The sequence below is a fragment of the Lithobates pipiens genome, unplaced genomic scaffold (assembly GCF_037356315.1).
Source record: "Lithobates pipiens isolate NorthernLeopardFrog02 unplaced genomic scaffold, aLitPip1_a1.2 Scaffold_10, whole genome shotgun sequence".
Taxonomy (NCBI): Eukaryota; Metazoa; Chordata; class Amphibia; order Anura; family Ranidae; genus Lithobates; species Lithobates pipiens.
The window spans coordinates 92,058,394-92,076,549 of record NW_027507686.1 but is presented as its reverse complement, the minus strand read 5'-3'; the positions used below and the strand labels follow the sequence as shown (position 1 = coordinate 92,076,549).

Sequence of the window (18,156 nt, the reverse complement as noted above, 5' to 3'; positions counted from 1 at the left end):
GATCCTTATAAAAGGAGAGGCCACTCATCTAAATAAAAAATATATTATTATTATCTCAAATTATATTTTATAGAAAAATCCTAACTTATAGACAGATCTTATAGGGAGTAGTCCATCCATATTCCTTACCTGCTCCCTGACTGCCACATGAACCATCTCCAGCACAAGAGTAAACCAACTAATTTCTGCTGGAGATGGGTCGTATATATATCCACTTAATTACCTTATTGTTTGCATATGTTCCTCATTACCTCATTCCTCAAGTGTGGAGCCTCACGGTCATACAATGCGTCCTTTTTGTGGCCGCCTCGGCATTCAGGAAGATGCTGTTTGCATCCCAGGACACCCCCCGACGTCGCCGTTGCACCGGCGTGACGTCAGAGGTAAGGGAGAAATGGCACACGCGCAATGACACCGCAGCCCCCCCAGCCGCCCCGCCCTGCCGCCCATGTGTGAGCATCCATCCTCAAGGATGAAACCCACACACGCGCACGGGTAGCAAGCCAGGATGTGAGCGGCGGCATCCACGCATGCGCATCCCTCACCTCTTGGTCCGGCGACGATCACAGAACGCCGCCAGCACCGGGAGGGAAAGCCCCGAATGATACAAGGATCTACTCGGGTTTAAAGGGGGTCTACATGGGCCACCCTTACCTTTCACCCCAGTGCAGTGAGGCCCTGAAGAGCCCCGATCATGTGTTCTCCCCAGTGTCCTCTAACCCATGGGGAAAAGGAGGACTAGAGTGGGGTGGTCTAATCAGGGAAACCTACAATGGAGGGAACAGCAGATTACAACATTTATATAAATACCAACACATGTATAAAAAATATATATAGCATTGTCATCGCTTGCTTTAAATGTTTTGAGTCACAATGTACATATGCCCTAATCTCTCAAATACAAATAATTTTTTAAGCCAAAAACAGCAATATTGTGAAAATACCTAATATGCATTATTCTCAATTAAACAATTATAAGGCATATTCTTTACAGCATTGTTTTTACATTTGTACAGAGTTGCACATAGATGTGGCAAAGAGAAAAACTCTTATCTTCTTAATTTATATATAAGGTAAATGCCAAACTATGCTGCTATCGAGCAAGCAGTATATTGATTCAAAAGAGTATGTGTGACTTTATCTCCTCGCGGGGCACCTTTACAGTGCTCAATCTTTCCTGCTGTGATGCTCACATCCCTCCCCATATTAATAGCTGGTGTATTTATATATAATTCCTATGTATTGTTCTTCTTCTCTAAAAATACTGAAAATAGTTAGCTTGTCTTGCCAGAACTATAGTCCCTCAGGAACGGTACAAATGAAATCGATTCATTGAGGCCTGGATATATGTTAGCTTGCAACTTAAATATCTATTTTTGCTCCATTTGTAGGAGTTATGTATAGGTATGTATCCGATCCAGGACGGTGAAGGAAACTTTGGGCATTTTGTAATGATGTTTCGTCACAACGTGTCTTCCTAGAGGGAGATAAATGTTCCCTATCTCCATATTGTAAATATGTTTTGATGTTCTACACCAAAACCGTTGTTTGGTTTTGCCTACATAAAAGTAGCCGCATTCGCAGCTCATCAAGTAGACTACCCCACAGGTTTGGCAATTTGCAAAATGTTTAGGGAGAATAAAAGTCCTTTCTTTTCTAATAAGTGAACAATGTGAACAATGCCCACATGGAAATGTGTCATATGTGGAGCAATGTTTCTTAATACCCTTCTTATATACACTTTTAACTAATCTATCTTTTAGAGACAATGCTCGTTTAAAAGTAATCGAAGGAAAGGGAGAGATGAACTGACTCACTTTTTCGTCATCCGTTAAAATAGACCAATGTCTGTTTAGAATACCATATATTTCCTTATGCTGTAATGAAAAACGCATAATCATGCGTGTGACATTGTTAGTCTTATTCTTATGATCCTTGGGTCTAAACAATAATGTTGATTGCGTCTGTTTAATCGTGCGATTGTATGCCTTGCGGAGGCAACAACGACTGTACCCCCGGTCTAGAAAGCGTTGTTGGAGCTTTCTAGCCTCTTCTTTGAAAATAACATCCCTTGAACAATTTCTCCGCAACCGGAGGTATTGTCCGTACGGCATTGATTTTTCAAAGGTGACGGATGGAAACTACCTGCGTGAAGAAGAGATTATAGTATAGAGTACTAGTTAGATTACTCTGAGGCCGCGTACACACGCGGGGACTGTTCGCTCAACTTTGTCCGTCAAACAGTTTCAGCGGACAGTCCGCTCAAAATTAGCATGGACAGACTTGGCCACACACGACGAACGAACAGTCCGCTGAAACCGTGCGCGATGACGTGAACGGCACGTACGACGGGACTAGAAAACGACGTCCTATACACTACAATGCAAACTTCGGCGTGTAAATCCTTTCTGAGCATGCGCGGAACTTAGTTTGACGAACAAGCCTACACACGAGGGGACTGTTCGCTGAAACAAAGTTTCAGCGGACAGTTTTTCGGAATTTACGAAAAACTTTGTTCAGCAGACTGTCCGCTGAAACTGTCCGCTGAAAGCCCACACACGAGCGGACTGTCCGCCGAAACACTGTTCAGCGGACAAAGTTGAGCGAACAGTCCCCGCGTGTGTACGCGGCCTGAGAGTCCCGCTGAGTTTTTTTTTTATAATTGTAATTTTTATTAATTTTCAAAGCAAAAACAATACACTTGTGCATTGGAAAATGCAGTAAGCAGAGATACAGTATGCATAGTGGAGATCTCATTATGAATTGCACCAATGTTGTTTTGAAATCATTGAATGCAATTAGAAAAATATGTGATTTATTGTTAAAGATGAGTAAATGTGAACTAGATGTGAAAATATTTATAATTTGCCCCTATAATATTAACCACTTCCCGACTGGCGCACACCGATGTACGTTGGCAGAATGGCACGGGCATGCAAATGGGCGTACCTGTACGTCCCTTTAAATTTGCCGCCCTGCCATCGCTCGCGTGCCGCCGTCGCCTCGCTCACATGCCGGTCGGGAACCCCCGTGAGTCCGGTCGTGGGTCCCGTGGACTTGATTGTCATACCCGCGATTGTCTCACGGGGCGGCTGAACTAGGAGATGCCGTTGTAAACAGCATCTCCCAGTTCTGCCTAGCAACAAGTGACGCTGATCTCTGCTCCATGTGATTGGAGCAGATATCAGTGTTCACTAAAAGAAAGCCCAGCCCCCAACAGTTAGTAACATGCCCCTAGGAACACTTAACCCCTACACTGCCACCCACTGGTTAACCCCTTCACTTCCAGTGTCATTTACACAGGAATCACTGCATTTTTATAGCAGTGATTGCTGTATAAATGACAATGGTCCCAAAAATGTGTCAAAAATGTCCGATGTGTCCGCCATAATGTCGCTGTCACAATAAATATAGCTGATCGCCGCCATTACTAGTAAAAAAAAAAAATTATTAATAAAAATGCCATAAACCTATCCCCTATTTTGTAAACGCTATAACTTTTGCGCAAACCAATCAATAATCGCTTATTGCGATTTTTTTTTACCAAAAATATGTAGAAGAATACGTATCGGCCTAAACTGAGGGAAAAAATGTTTTTTTTATATATTTTTGGGGAATATTTATTATAACAAAAAGTAAAAAATTTGTTTTTTTTCAAAATTGTCGCTCTATTTTTGTTTATAGCGCAAAAAAATAAAAACCGCAGGGGTGATCAAATACGACCAAAAGAAAGCTCTATTTGTGGGAAAAAAAGGACATCAATTTTGTTTGGGAGCCACGTCGCACGACCGTGCAATTGTCAGTTAAAGTGACACAATGCCGAATCGCAAAAAGTGGTCTGGTCTTAAGCCAGCAAAATGGTCCAGGGCTGAAGTGGTTAAGCAAACATATGTGTTGTATATTCTCATATTATGTTTTTTTTTGTATGTGAAAAAGTTTGTTGATGGCACTCCTAATATCATTGTTTCTAAGGCAGTAAATAATTGGATTGACCATTGGAGTTAATACAGTGTATAACAAAGTTTTAAATTTGTTTTCTTCTGACAAATTGCTTGAAGATGGAACTAAATATATTGCTATTAGGGTTCCATAGTAAGTGCAGACAACAGCCAGATGAGAACTGCAAGTAGAAAATGCTTTTTTCCTTCTAATAACAGAGGACAGCTTTAAGATAGTTATGATTATGCCTGCATAAGATATAATAACAAGTATAAAAGGAGCAAATATAAAGAACATGGACAGCACAAAGTCATAACATAACAATACAAATGTATCTGAAGATGAAATCTTGGCCACTGGACCAATATCACAGATGAAATGGTCAATGATATTGGAGTCACAAAATTGCAACTGGTACATCATAATTATTTCACATGTTATGAATGTAAAGGCCACTAACCAAGATAAACAGACAAAATGGAGGCAATTTTTCATACTCATTATTGTGACATAACGTAAGGGATTGCAAATGGCCAGATATCGGTCAAATGACATTATAGTAAGAAGAAAAGACTGTGCAAATCCCGAAAAACAAAGGAGATAATACTGAAATATACAATAAGATACAGATATGGTTTGCCTTTCTCTTATTATACCATATAGCAGGGGAGCCACAGCATTTGTGGTGGCCAGAACATCAGCAATAGCTAAATTTTTTAAGAAAAAGTACATGGGACGCTTAAGCTGGTGACTAACTGAAACCAGTAGGACAATAAAAACATTTTCACTTAAAATTGCAGTGTAAAGAACAAGGAAAAAAGCAAACATCAAATTCTTGAAGCCATTAAAGCTGCTTATTCCAAGAAGCACGAATTCCTTGGTCTCATTGTTCTGGCACATGCTTTTTTATAAATGAGTGTCCTTCTTGACCTGTACAAACATAAAAGTATGTGGACTTCTTAAGTTTTTATGAATTGGTTTATTTTTAAGTGTAACATATAAAATAGAAAACATGAAATATGTCCTGTTTTACCTTCACTGGATGCTTCCTTAAAAGAGAAACTGAAATTGCAAAAGCTGAGTCTTCCAGTTACTGTATATACACTCAGAATAACAATTGGTTCAATCAAAAAAATATATAAATTTTTGTTCACATTATTTCTACTATAAATTAGGTTTATTTTGCCATTACAATGGATTCAAGGTGAATACTGTGAGATTGTGATCTGCAGTCCTGGAGAATGTATGTGCAGATTTGCCCAGCAGACTCTTTTTAGACCATAATGCACAGCATGACCTTAATTCTGATTGCTATCTCACTGGACAATCAACTCCTATGCTGTCGTTTTTATTGGGACCTTTTAGCTGCTATCCAAACCATGGAAAATGGGCATTTTTGTTTTTTGCTGCGAGGCTTCCCTTTGACAAATGGGCTTTTTGTTTTAGTGGTGGTATTTTGGGGTTTAATTTCTTTTGTGTTTTACTTTTATTTTATGTTAATAGGGGTGCAAAGTGCAGCATTCAATTGCTACTGACTGTTTTGAAAACTGTCTTTTGTTTTCAGCACACCGCTGCATTGTTTGTAAGCAAAATGCAAGAACACTGTGTGGCACCTCCTGTTATGTCACTTCCATTCACTGCACCCCCCAACCTCATAGATGTAATAATGACTAGGCATACAGTGGTGTGAAAAAGTGTTTGCCCCCTTCCTTATTTCCTGTTCCTTTGCATATTTGTCACACTTAAGTGTTTCGGAACATCAAACCAATTTAAACAATAGTCAAGGACAACACAAGTAAACACAAAATGCAATTTGTAAATGAAGGTGTTTAGTATTAAAGGTGAAAAAAAATCCAAACCATCATGGCCCTGTGTGAAAAAGTGATTGCCCCCCTTGTTAAAACATACTATAACTGTGGTTGTCCACACCTGAGTTCAATTTCTCTAGCCACACCCAGGCCTGATTATTGCCACACCTGTTCACAATCAAGGCATCACTTAAATAGGAGCTGCTTGACACAGTAAGGTCCACCAGAAGATCCTTAAAAGCTACACATCATGCCGAGACCCAAAGAAATTCAGGAACAATTGAGAAAGAAAGTAATTGAGATCTATCAGTCTGGAAAGGGTTATAAAGCCATTTCCAAAGCTTTGGGAATCCAGCGAACCACAGTGAGAGCCATTATCCACAAATGGCGAAGACATGGAACAGTGGTGAACCTTCCCAGGAGTGGCCGGCCGCCCAAAATTACCCCAAGAGCGCAGCGACGACTCATCCAAGAGGTCACAAAAGACCCCACAACAACGTCCAAGGAACTGCAGGCCTCACTTGCCTCAGTTAAGGTCAGCGTTCATGCCTCCACCATCAGGAAAAGACTGGGCAAAAATGGCCTGCATGGCAGAGTTCCAAGGAGAAAACCACTGCTGAGCAAAAAGAACATCAAAGCTCGTCTCAATTTCTCCACAACACATCTTGATGATCCCCAAGACTTTTGGGACAACATTCTGTGGACCGATGAGACAAAAGTGGAACTCTTTGGAAGGTGTGTGTCCAAGTATATCTGGCGTAGAAGGAACACTTCATTTCATAAAAAGAACATTATACCAACAGTAAAATATGGTGGTGGTAGTGTGATGGTCTGGGGCTGTTTTGCTGCTTCAGGACCTGGAAGACTTGCCGTGATAAAAGGAACTATGAATTCTGCTGTCTACCAAGAGATCCTGAAGGAGAATGTCCGACCATCTGTTCGTGTACTCAAGCTGAAACGAACTTGGGTTCTGCAGCAGGACAATGATCCTAAACACACCAGCAAGTCCACCACCGAATGGCTGAAGAAAAACAAAATGAAGACTTTGGAGTGGCCTAGCCAAAGTCCTGACCTGAATCCTATTGAGATGTTGTGGTATGACCTTAAAAAGGCCGTTCATGCTCGAAAACCCTCTAATGTAACTGAATTAGGACAATTCTGCAAAGATGAGTGGGCCAAAATTCCTCCAGGACGCTGTAAAAGCCTCATTGTACGTTATCGCAAACGCTTGGTTGCAGTTGTTGCTGCTAAGGGTGGCCCAACCAGTTATTAGGTTTAGGGGCAATCACTTTTTCACACAGGGCCATGATGGTTTGGATTTTTTTTCACCTTTAATAATAAACACCTTCATTTACAAATTGCATTTTGTGTTTACTTGTGTTGTCCTTGACTATTGTTTAAATTGGTTTGATGTTCCGAAACACTTAAGTGTGACAAACATGCAAAGGAACAGGAAATGAGGAAGGGGGCAAACACTTTTTCACACCACTGTACACCAGTTAGGCTTATTATCCCTGCTTAAAATGTTTGGCTGCTCACCAATTTTACACTGCTGTTTCCTGTTCAATAGCTTATTTTTTTTAGTTAAATCACTGCTTTTTACCTTTACCCTATTTGGGCCTAGTCTTGTTGTTCAAAATAGCCAATTTTACAATGCTGTGTCATCTGCTGTTTCTTAACTCTTGTAGTAAAGCACCTGCTTATACTCTTTTTCTCTATAATTTTTTCTCATTCAAAATGTTCTGCTGTTGGCCAATTTTACACTGCAGAATGATCTGTGATATTTTAACTTTTAATGGGGGCTTGATAGAACTTGGCCAGCGGCAGGAGAGTTTTGCATCAGCAAGAAGAGGAACAGTCACAGCTAATTACTAGCCATTTTCTATCTGCTGGTCAAAGTGTGTCTTTTAACATTTGATGAAAAAGCTACTTAAGGTACATGAAAAAAAGTTATCAAACCGAAATTAATTAGATTGCAACTTGCTGCTGTATGTAAGCCAAGTTAATTATAAAAGAAGAAAAAAATCAATTCCACAGCCAAATAAATACTGCTATTGTATGCTGTTGCTGAAAAAGTCATTGAAAAATATACTTATCTGTAACACCATGACTTTAAGAAATATCCCAAGCATGTTACGTGCCACCAGCCACAGATTCTTTGTAGATGATTAGGACCAGGAGCATATGACCAGCCTTCCACTGGTACAGCTATAAAAAATTAATTAATATGTAATTTTAAGAACCCAGACAAAATGGCAGCAGCACCTCTGCATGACTCTGGTTCAATTACAACTTAATGTGATTGTAGCCGTATTAGTGCAATTGTGACAGAGAAAATTGAATACTGTCCTTGATACTTTTTTTTCATTTGCACTAACATACAATTTTTCAGGACAAGCTTTCGGGGTATGTCCCCTTCAAGGTCCAAGCAGTACTCGGGTGGACCTTGAAGAAGGGACATACCCCGAAAGCTTATCCTGAAAAATTGTATGTTAGTGCAAATAAAAAAAGTATCATGGACAGTACTCAATTTTCTCTGTTCAATTACAACAAAACTCTACAGAAATTATAGTAACAGTAACAGACACAAAAGCAGCAGGCAGCAGCAAGTAAATAACCAGACTCTATGTGCTAAAAAAAAACAATACAATTTTACAGATGATTTTGAGCAGATCACATTGCAGCAAGTAAAGACTTCACTAAGAGGATGATTGGGCTCCTTCTAGGAGGAGATAAAGCAAGAAAAAGTAAAATATAGGCACATAATGGACCTGGCTGGTCTATGGAATCAGCAGTGAATGAGGGCAAACAATCTCACCGATCCAGGACTCATTAGTCAGTTTGTCCAAACATTCTATAAGCAGCTAGTTTGCTCGGAGTGCACACGGGATGCGGACAAGCAGGAACTTCCAGAGCATACTAATCAACCTTTGGCCAGTTATCCAAGACAGGACCTAGAAGTCTCTGGGGTTTCTATGCATTTTGTCCCTATGTAGTCAACCTTTTAGCTGCTGTTGAGGCTTGTTGCTAGGCTGTGCCCATGGCTGAAAGTCTTTAAGTCAACTCTAAAATGGATGTGTAGAGGAGAAACCATTTCTGGGTGAACAGCCTGAGGAAAGGCCTCAGCTAGATAAATTCTTTGTATTACAGAAAAGCACTCTTACCTATTCCTTGCTGTTCTTCACTACTGCCCTTGTACTAGCAGTCTAAGAAGGTAATATGACAGCAGTTGATCAACTCTTTAATTTTTATGTGGGGGTACCACCACAGGTAGAGTATTAGATGAGCAGTCACATCCCACTTCCTTCTGGCTGTTCATACCCTCCATATCCGGATAAGACCTTGACTCCCTGAGAGCTTCCCTAAGCCTGCTGTGCAAGCCCCTAGTATTTTTTTTAAATCAACCAGGTTTATTGCGATTTACAGTGCATACATGTTACAGATTACAGTTACAAAAATGCTACAGATCGTACAGCTCCTCAAATAACAATTGTATAACCATCTCAAATCTTCAATGTCACATCACGTTTTATGCATGAAATAAATAAAGCAAAAAGGTACCTTGTGTCAGTGTTTTGGGTTACTTCACTACCCAGGGGCCGGAGGATCTACTTGTCATTTACATTACTATGTATTGTGCATAAACCGGCTATGAACTACTATGAAGTGCTAGACTCCTGCAGCCACCTGTCCCAGATTTTGTAGTATTTCTCAGGACATCCCCTATTGGTGTATATAAATTTTTTGTAGGGGAGGGTGTTGTTTATTTCTGCTTTCCATTCTGCAATGCTCGGGGGATAAGTCCTCATCCATTTCCGAGCTATTGTCTTTCGTGCTGTGAATAACGTCTCGTGTAGAAATGTCTTCATGTACCTGTCGGTCGAGTCTGGCAAGAGTCCTAAAAGGCAAATTTTTGGGTCCAGCGTGGCTGGAGAGCCCATTTCGTCATGGAGGAATCTTACAATCTGTGTCCATAGTCCCTGTACTTAGGGGCATGACCACAGTAAGTGAATGAATGTTCCTGTCTCCCTTCCACACATTTGGCACAAGGTGGACTGGGAGCCTCTGTACCTGGCAACCCTGAGGGGGGTAAGGTACGCTTGATGGAGTATGTAAATTTGAGTCAGCCTGTCCGACAGTTTTGGGGAAACTGTCTTACAGAATTCCAGAGCTTCCTCCCATTCCCCGTCCTCAATAGGTCCCACCGCCCTTTCCCAGCGAGGTTTAAGTCCATAAGCTATTTTAGTTGCTACTGGGGTGGAAAGTAGAAGGCTGAAATTAGTTTTTGAGGATCAGTGTTTTTGATGATTGCCATAGCGACATTTGAAGCAGGCTTAGGGGGGGGGGACAATGGGAATTGAGTGCGGATTGCATGCTTGACTTGCAGATATCTAAAGAACATATGATTGGGAAGATTGTACTCCTCTTGGAGTGTGTGGAAGGTTTTTAGAGTCCCATTGGTAAGTAAATGATGGAGATAGAAGATTCCATAGGTGGACCAGCAATCTACATCAGGAATTTGCAAGAATTCAGGTAGGACCTTGTTGTGCCATAATGGGGTGAAGTCGTTATATTGGGGAATCTCTAGTTTAGCGGAGGCAATGTCCCATATGCGTCTGTATTGACGCAGTAGGGCCAGCTCACCAGTCCTCAAATCAGTATTTCCGGTGTTTATTGTTATCGCATAAAGAGGGTCTTTAGTGCATCTGGCCCACTTGGGGCACATCAGCTGGAGGAACCGCTCCCTGTCTGTCTTGTCAATGTGGTATAGTTGTGATAATTGGGACGAAATATAGTATAGGTTGAAATCTGGTAGTGCCATACCTCCCAGGTCAGGTGGGTTTTTTAGCGTCTGCCATGCCAGTTTGTGTCTGTTAGGACCCCATACGAAAGATTTGAGGAGGGCTTCTAGAGTCTTGAAGTATTTCAAAGGTAAGTATGTTGGGGAGTGCCACATAACATATAATACTTTGGGGAGTAGAACCATTTTAATTAAGTTTATTCTGCCCCATACCCCCAGTGGCAAGCGAGCCCAGGTCCGCAGCTTAGTTTTTACATAGGACGTGAGGGGTTCAATATTGAGATGTACAAAGTCTGTCGACATTCTGGATACATGGATCCCAAGATATTTGATGGTACTAACTCTCCGAAGTGGCAGACTGGCCTGTGACTCGGTTGGTGGAAAACTGTCTATTGGTAATATTTGCGATTTTTCCCAGTTAATTTTTAAACCAGAGAAGGTCCCAAATTGTTCGATTGTATGTAGTGCCACCCGCAAGGAGGAACCCGGATCTGCCAGGTATAAAAGGGTGTCATCCACGTACATACAAATTTTTTCAATCAGATTACCTGAGCATAGTCCCTTGATTTCTGGATTATTCCGGATGGATATGGCTAGCGGCTCAGCAGCCAGGGCGTATAACAACGGCGAGAGAGGGCAGCCCTGCCTTGTGCCCCTGGTGAGGTCAAACTGCTCGGAGGGCCATCCGTTCGCCATTACCCTGGCTGTGGGCGACTGATACATCAGTTGTACCCAAAGCCCCTAGTATTTTAACTTAATTTTCCGCTTTCTTCTCCAGGCACCCATTTGCCACATCTGCATATTGCTCCCTACTGCCCACTCTTTTTTTTCACATGCTGGCCTAGTCCTGGATAAGGATACAGGGGACCACTCATAAGAAGGCATTTTCAACATTTGCTAACAATACTGCCTGTTAATATAGCTCATGTTACAGATATGCCAGTGGGGAAACGTTATGTTGCGGCTGCGTCTGTATTAGCATCACAGTGGCAAAAGTAGTTACAGATACCCCTGCACCAGGAGTTTAGAAGATAAGCAAAAAAGGGATGAAGGCAGTCAAAAAAAAAAAGTACACTAGTAAAATTTAAATACAACAGAATACAGGAATACACATGAAGAAAACAAATTAAAGTACCTTAAATATATAAAAATAAATCTATCAGAATAAAGCATCAGGGAAAGTACATTGAACACCACTTTAATGTCAGGCCTTTTTTTGGATCATAATAATCAACAGGAGGCAACAGACTGCCATACCTTAAATAATATCTCTTTACTCTCTCTAACATATTTCTTTCTCATACCACTAACCTTGCACTCTTTAAAGGATAATTTCACATTTACAAAAAAAACTGTCTATGCAGGTAAAAGGTGCCTGTAGAATGAGGCTTCCCCAGAATATGTTCATATATTCCAATTAAGGCAGGTCCCTTTTGGATGACCTTCCCCAACTGCCCTCACAATCCCATTCTGCCTAGCAAGTTTGCTCCTTTACTACCCCCACCCCACCAGTCTTTATCTCTATTCCTCCCTCCTCCTTTGCTTTCTTCTTCCTTCTCTCCACTGTTATCTGAACCAAAAAACCTGGTTAGCCTAACAGTGCTGCCTATCAGTGCCCACCAGTGCCGCCTAACAGTGCCTATCAGTGCAGCATATTAGTGCCTCCTCATCAGTGCCACCTAATCAGTGCCCATAAGTGCCATCTGATCAGTGCCCATAAGTGCCACCTCATCAATGTTCACCAGTTCAGCCTATCAGTGCCCATCAGTGCCTCTTCATCAGCACACATCAGTGAAGGCAAAAAATTACTTACTTATTTACAAAATTTACTGACAGAAAAAAGTAAAAAATAAAAAAAAACAGCAGTGATTAAATACCACCAAAGGAAAGCTATATTTATGTGAAGAAAATGATAAAAAATGTGTTTGGGTACAGTGTAGCACGGCCGCGCAATTGTCATTCAAAGTGCAACAGCGCTGAAAGCTGAAAAAGGGCTTGGGCAGGAAGGGGGTGTAAATGCCCGGTAGGCAAGTGGTTAAAAGGAATAAGGGGTGTCAGAAATTCTTACCCTTCCTCACTCTACGAAAGATATGTTTTTGTCCAATTCCTGTTGTAAATATTTCTCATCAGTTCCGGTATTATGTGAATTAAAACCTCTTAAAAGGATCACAGACAGCAATAAAAAACTGGCAAAGCATCTGTCCTACATGGCCAATAGGGGCACTGTTGAGAACCAAAGTTAAACAATGGTAGCTCTCAAATGTTTACTGAGATCTTACATGATAATAGTAGTATGAATACAAACCTGATAGAGGCTTTAACTCTTACCTGCTCTATCCAAAATAAAAACATTTGTGGAGTTAGGTTTTAAGAAAAGTCAGATTTTTCAGAAAAACAGGGTTGTGAGAAAGTATACTTCTCTCTTTTGACACAAATTGCTTTTCTTTTGTTTGTTTGTTTTTTTAATCCTTTTCTTTTATTTACTTTTTGTGTTTGTGCATTTTTGTATTATAGTAGAAATGCAGCCACAGCATTATTAAGTAGCAAGTGATCATATATTTAAAAGCCTTTAAATGAATAGTTATGCATTTAGTTATTACAAACAAAAAATAAAAATGATGCATTCCAAATCTGAAAATATGAATTTGAATCTATCTAAAATGCTATATGTATTTATGTATTATCTTTTTTACAAATACGTTTAGTGTAAATTTATTGTGAGTACTCTTAAAGCCGGTTCACACAGGGGCGACTTGTCAGGTAACTTAGCCGCCTGACAAGTCTCACCCCGTTCTGTGCAATGGAACCGTTATAATAGGAGCAAAAAAGGTTCCTGTACGACTTTTGGGGCGACTTGCATTGACTTCTATACAGAAGTCATTTTGCAAGTCGCCGCTAAAGTCGGATCCCAGTCGCCAGAGGCAGTCGTGCTGCAAGTCGTGCTTCCTCAGTGTGAACCGACTCTTAGGATTTAGCTGTTTAGCTTTTGGACAAACACAGAGAAAAAGTCTGAGCAATCAGATTTTTTTTACAACAAATAATATAGAAAGCTTCCAGGCACATCTGTAATGAAAGCTTATAGTGACTACCATTTCTAATCTTTAGCAGTAATATGTTTGCCTATTTGACCAAAATCAGAAACATAAATATTTCAATAAATTCACACCCACTTGATAAAAATGTTTTTAAATATGAACCATTTGAATGCATTTTTAAGACAACTGGACAGAAAGTATTCCACCATATGTCAGGTGACATCAGCTAGATTTCCTGAAAACATTTATAGCAATTTCCTTTCCTTATAACCTGGTATGCAGCTGTGCAATTCTTGTTTAGATGTGCAAAAACAGCAAATGACCCTCTTCCCAGACATAATGCCAGATTTCTTTACAATTATGCCATAGTCAAAATAGAAATATTATTATAACTTGTTAGATACATTTTATAGTTGTATCAACTATGACACCACTCAGAATGATGACAGTTTTCCTGCTAAACACTGGATGAATGAAAATATGTAAACTCATATAATATAGATTTTCATAGAACATTTCAATGATTAGTTGATTAAGACAGGTTTCTCATCTTACCTCTGCTGTCACTAAAACTGTGACTTCAAAAGAATAAATAATTTAGTTCACTACCAGACATATGTTTTTTTTTGTAGACTATAAGCTGTTTAAAATACTTCTATGTTTTTGAATATAATGGCACAACAACAACACTGTTATAATGTGAAGCCTACTGCTGCAGCACAGAGTGTAAGCTCTGCTGCTTCATATTTATAGCATCTAAAACAAACAATAAGTAATCCTTAGGGATTTAAATATCCACATGTTGATCATAAAGGTCCCATGGGAAACTATGAAAATGAAAATGTGTATATAATATATATATACAAAAAAAATTATAAAATGCGTAAAATAAGTTCACATGCATAAAACTACGTTTGGAAAATATTTTTTATTGAATAACAAATATTTATGCATCAGGTAAAAAGCATATAGTACAGCATTGTAGATTATATTGAATACAAATGTAAAAATACAACTTCAAAACAAACAGAACAACATTGGAAAACCAGATGGTGTTTGAACCCACCACCCCAAAGGGATCTGACTGTGGACAGGTTGACCTCACCAAAGTACTCTAAGCCCCTGTACACACGGTCGGAGATTTCCACAACCAAATCCGTCGGATTTTGCCCATTCGGTTTTTGTCCATCGGATCTTGTCTGAAACTGTTGCATACACACGGTCGGACAAAGTTGTCGAAAAATCCGATCTTTCAGAACGTGATGACGTAATTTCGTTACGATGGGACTACATTCAGGCTAATAGCTAATAGCTATGATGTAGGAATTTGATCTGAGCATGCGTGGCACTTGGTCCGATCAAAATTCTCTACACATGATCGGAGTATGTCCAACCGGCCCAGTTGGTCGGGAAATATTTCCAACATGTTGGAAAATTGGGTCCGACGGAATCAGTCCGATGCATACCACACACAGTCGGATTATCCGACGACGCGGTCCGATAGGACACATTCTGACGGATTCTCCGACCGTGTGTACAAGGGCTAGTGATCCGGAGTAAACTTAAACCAGAACTGAAGGTTCACCCTTAGAGAAAGTTGTCATCAGGCACAAAGAAATGCTTTAAAATGTACATTTACATTAGTCCTATCCTGAAGCATTACTATTTCAATAAACCATCAATCATATACTATAATATTGCCTGAGGTAGGCCCAACCAAGGTGACCAGCTTTTGAGAAACTTATGAGCCCTCTGCTCCTTAAAGGCTCACATCTTTTCATACTGGCATTGTATATTTAGTCTAGAAACCACAGATGATAGACTAGGCCATGAGACAGCATGCCAATTTTGAGAAAATGTCATGCGTGAGGCAACTATTTGGAGATATTGAGGGTAGGCCTCCAGACTCAGGCTTAACAGTGCTAAAGCGGGTGCAAGTGGGACAGACAGGCCCATCACCAAAGCCAGAAAACTTGAGACTGAGTTCCAAAACTATAAATATTGGGACATTGCCATAATACATGAAGTAGGCTACATATTTGTTGATAATTCCTCCAGCATAGTGGAGACACGGGATGTACTGTAGTTTGTGGAGCTGGAAAATACTTTTCTTGATCATACATCACGGGACACAGGAGCTTCATTACATAGTGGGTTATATAGGCACCTCTGGTGATTGGACACTGGTTAACCCCCAATTAAGGAGAATTCCTCCCCTATATAACCTCTCCCATATGGGAGGCACCTCAGTTTTGTAGCAAAGCAATAAGAAACCACGTAAAACCCAAGAGAGGCGGGAGCCCTGTGTCCGGTGATGCACCTCCGTTTTTTTGCCAGTGTCTAAGGTGGTTGGTCACGTAAAACATGTGCTATGAAGAAAGCTCTGTGCAGATCCCTGTGGGGGTCTAAGGGCTATGATAACCGGATCCATATCGCCGATATTTTGACTCCCAAGATGGTATGGTACCCGGGCCTCGTCATCCAAAGAAACAAGGTTTTGCCTGTAAGTCCTCTCCTATTGGAAGACTGGGCTCTGGGAAAACCAGACTTGGTGTACTATTTACATGGTGGCACGAAAGTTTCTGGCAGAGTCTTTTACAAGGTCCAGGTAAGAGGGTCCTCTGAGAAGGAACCCAAAAAATCCTGAAGGTTGGCACAACTCTGCCCGCCGTTATGGGTGAAGGCTGGAATCTGTCTGTTTTCAGCAATTCCTGCGGCGAGGACAGGTAAGAGAAGTTTTTCTTATATAAATTATATATTATGGATTTCTTCATTAGAGTAGTTGTATGTCTTACCTGGTTTCCACCACTAGAGGGAGTAAGAGCAGCCTGATGCATACTTACATGCCTTTCAGATACCCAGCTCAGTGAAGCCTGATTCTTCCAGATGACTCCCATCTCCACTGCAATCTCTGCCACAAAAAGGTAAAACAGGGGTCCCACGTAGTCTAGGGGTCCTGTGCGGCTCCGTTGGTGATCCCCTTCCCCCCTGGACGACCGGCAGTCCTCGTGCATGCTTGCTGAGCGCGCTCCCATGCTAATGGAGGGGGGGTGTGGTTGCGAGCCGTGCACGTCTGTGTGCACAGCGCTTTACTGAGCAGACGCCAAGCGGCAATTTTAAAAAGCCCAGAGCGCCAGGGGGCTGTAAGTGGAAGACACAGGAGCTGTGGGCAGTAAGCATCCTAAGGGATTGGATCCAGGCAAACCTAAGACACCTACTCAGCATCAGGTTGTGCAGTTTAAGCATATATATTTATTGTGAGACTTGGAGCACAACAGTAATTGCACTTTGTACTAGTACCTCTGCTTTGTAGCTTAAGACTATGTCTCCTCGTAAGAGGGTCTCAGGGGGAGGTAGCAAGGGCACTGGTAAATCACCGCCTAGGTCTAGGGGTTCTAAAAATGCCTATAGATTACCATCCCCCCTGCAAGACTGGAGCCAGCCTCACAGGATGAGTCAATGCCCCTGTCAGGTGTTGCAGCCTCTCCTAATGTTTCAGCCCCGGTATATGTCACTGAAGACTCCCTTAAGGCTACATTGAAGGGTTTTGAAGGGAGAATCATACATTTTATTTCAGCTTCCCTAAAAGATAGCAGAAAGGGGTAGATCCCCTCCCTCTGCTGAGATTCCTCTTTCAGATGACACCTCTGACAATGAGGAGAGATCCCTATCTTGGGACAGGAATCAAGAGCAGTCGGTTGAATCAGAGGAAGAGGAGAGAGTCCCCTCCTCCCAGGCTGTCACGTACCTTACAGCAGAGTCAGACTGTCTTGTCAGGAAGCAAGTCAAAGTCAAAAGTCCAAGCCGAGGTCAGTGGTAGTCCGGGAGATCGTAACAAGCAGTATCCAAAGGAATGGGTATCAGGAACAAGGTCACAGGAACAAGATCACAGGAACAACGATCAGGTGTCTCAGGAGTAGCTGAAGACGATCCAGCACTGGTATCAGGCCAGGATCCCGTTTATATAGAGAGAAGTGAGCCAGGATTGGTGGAAGTGGCCGTCCGTGCGTGAGTACGTACATACTTTCAGTTTGCGCGGGTGCCTCCGCGTGTTCGAATTGGTGTACGTCCACATGTTCGGATTAGCGTGCGTCCGTTCGTCCCGGAACTCGTACGCCTCTGACGGGGACACCGCGCATGGCGCCTAGAACGAAGATGAACTGCTGCTATATGGGGACGGGCATCCACACGGTGAGTTCCCTGACAGTGCCCCCCCTTAAGGGCAGCCTCCGGGTGCCCCTTTGAACCAACCTTTGAGAGTGATGAAAAGCCCGTATCAGCCTCTGGGCATGAAGATTCGCTTCGGGTTCCCAGGAATTTTCTTCAGGACCAAAGCCTTTCCACTTAATCAAGTATTGGTTTTGTCCTTGACGTTTCCTGTAATCCAAAATGGCTTCGATCTCGAACTCCTCCTCCCCATCTATCAATACAGCTTCTGGAGGGCCTAACTCCCGATCTGGAAAGGAATTGGGTACATCAGGCTTAAGTAGAGAAGTATGGAATACAGGATGGATTTTGAATGAGCCGGGAAGTTCAAGTTCATAGGCCACTGAATTAATTTTCTTTTTAATTG

At 41.5% G+C, this 18,156-nt stretch overlaps 1 protein-coding gene across 1 annotated transcript; it reads right to left on the bottom strand.

Annotated features, from left to right (window-relative positions):
- Positions 1 to 2,558: 2,558 nt before the first annotated feature.
- Positions 2,559 to 4,839, bottom strand: LOC143925589 (olfactory receptor 10A7-like). Its single transcript, XM_077450066.1, has one exon. It carries the CDS (start codon positions 4,837 to 4,839, stop codon positions 3,910 to 3,912), a length of 930 nt encoding a protein of 309 aa, XP_077306192.1. The 3' UTR covers positions 2,559 to 3,909.
- Between the last annotated feature and the right edge of the window lie 13,317 nt (positions 4,840 to 18,156).

Excerpts from the sequence above, each read along its gene's own strand:
- LOC143925589 (XM_077450066.1), bottom strand. The coding sequence starts at position 4,839 with ATGTGCCAGAACAATGAGACCAAGGAATTCGTGCTTCTTGGAATAAGC.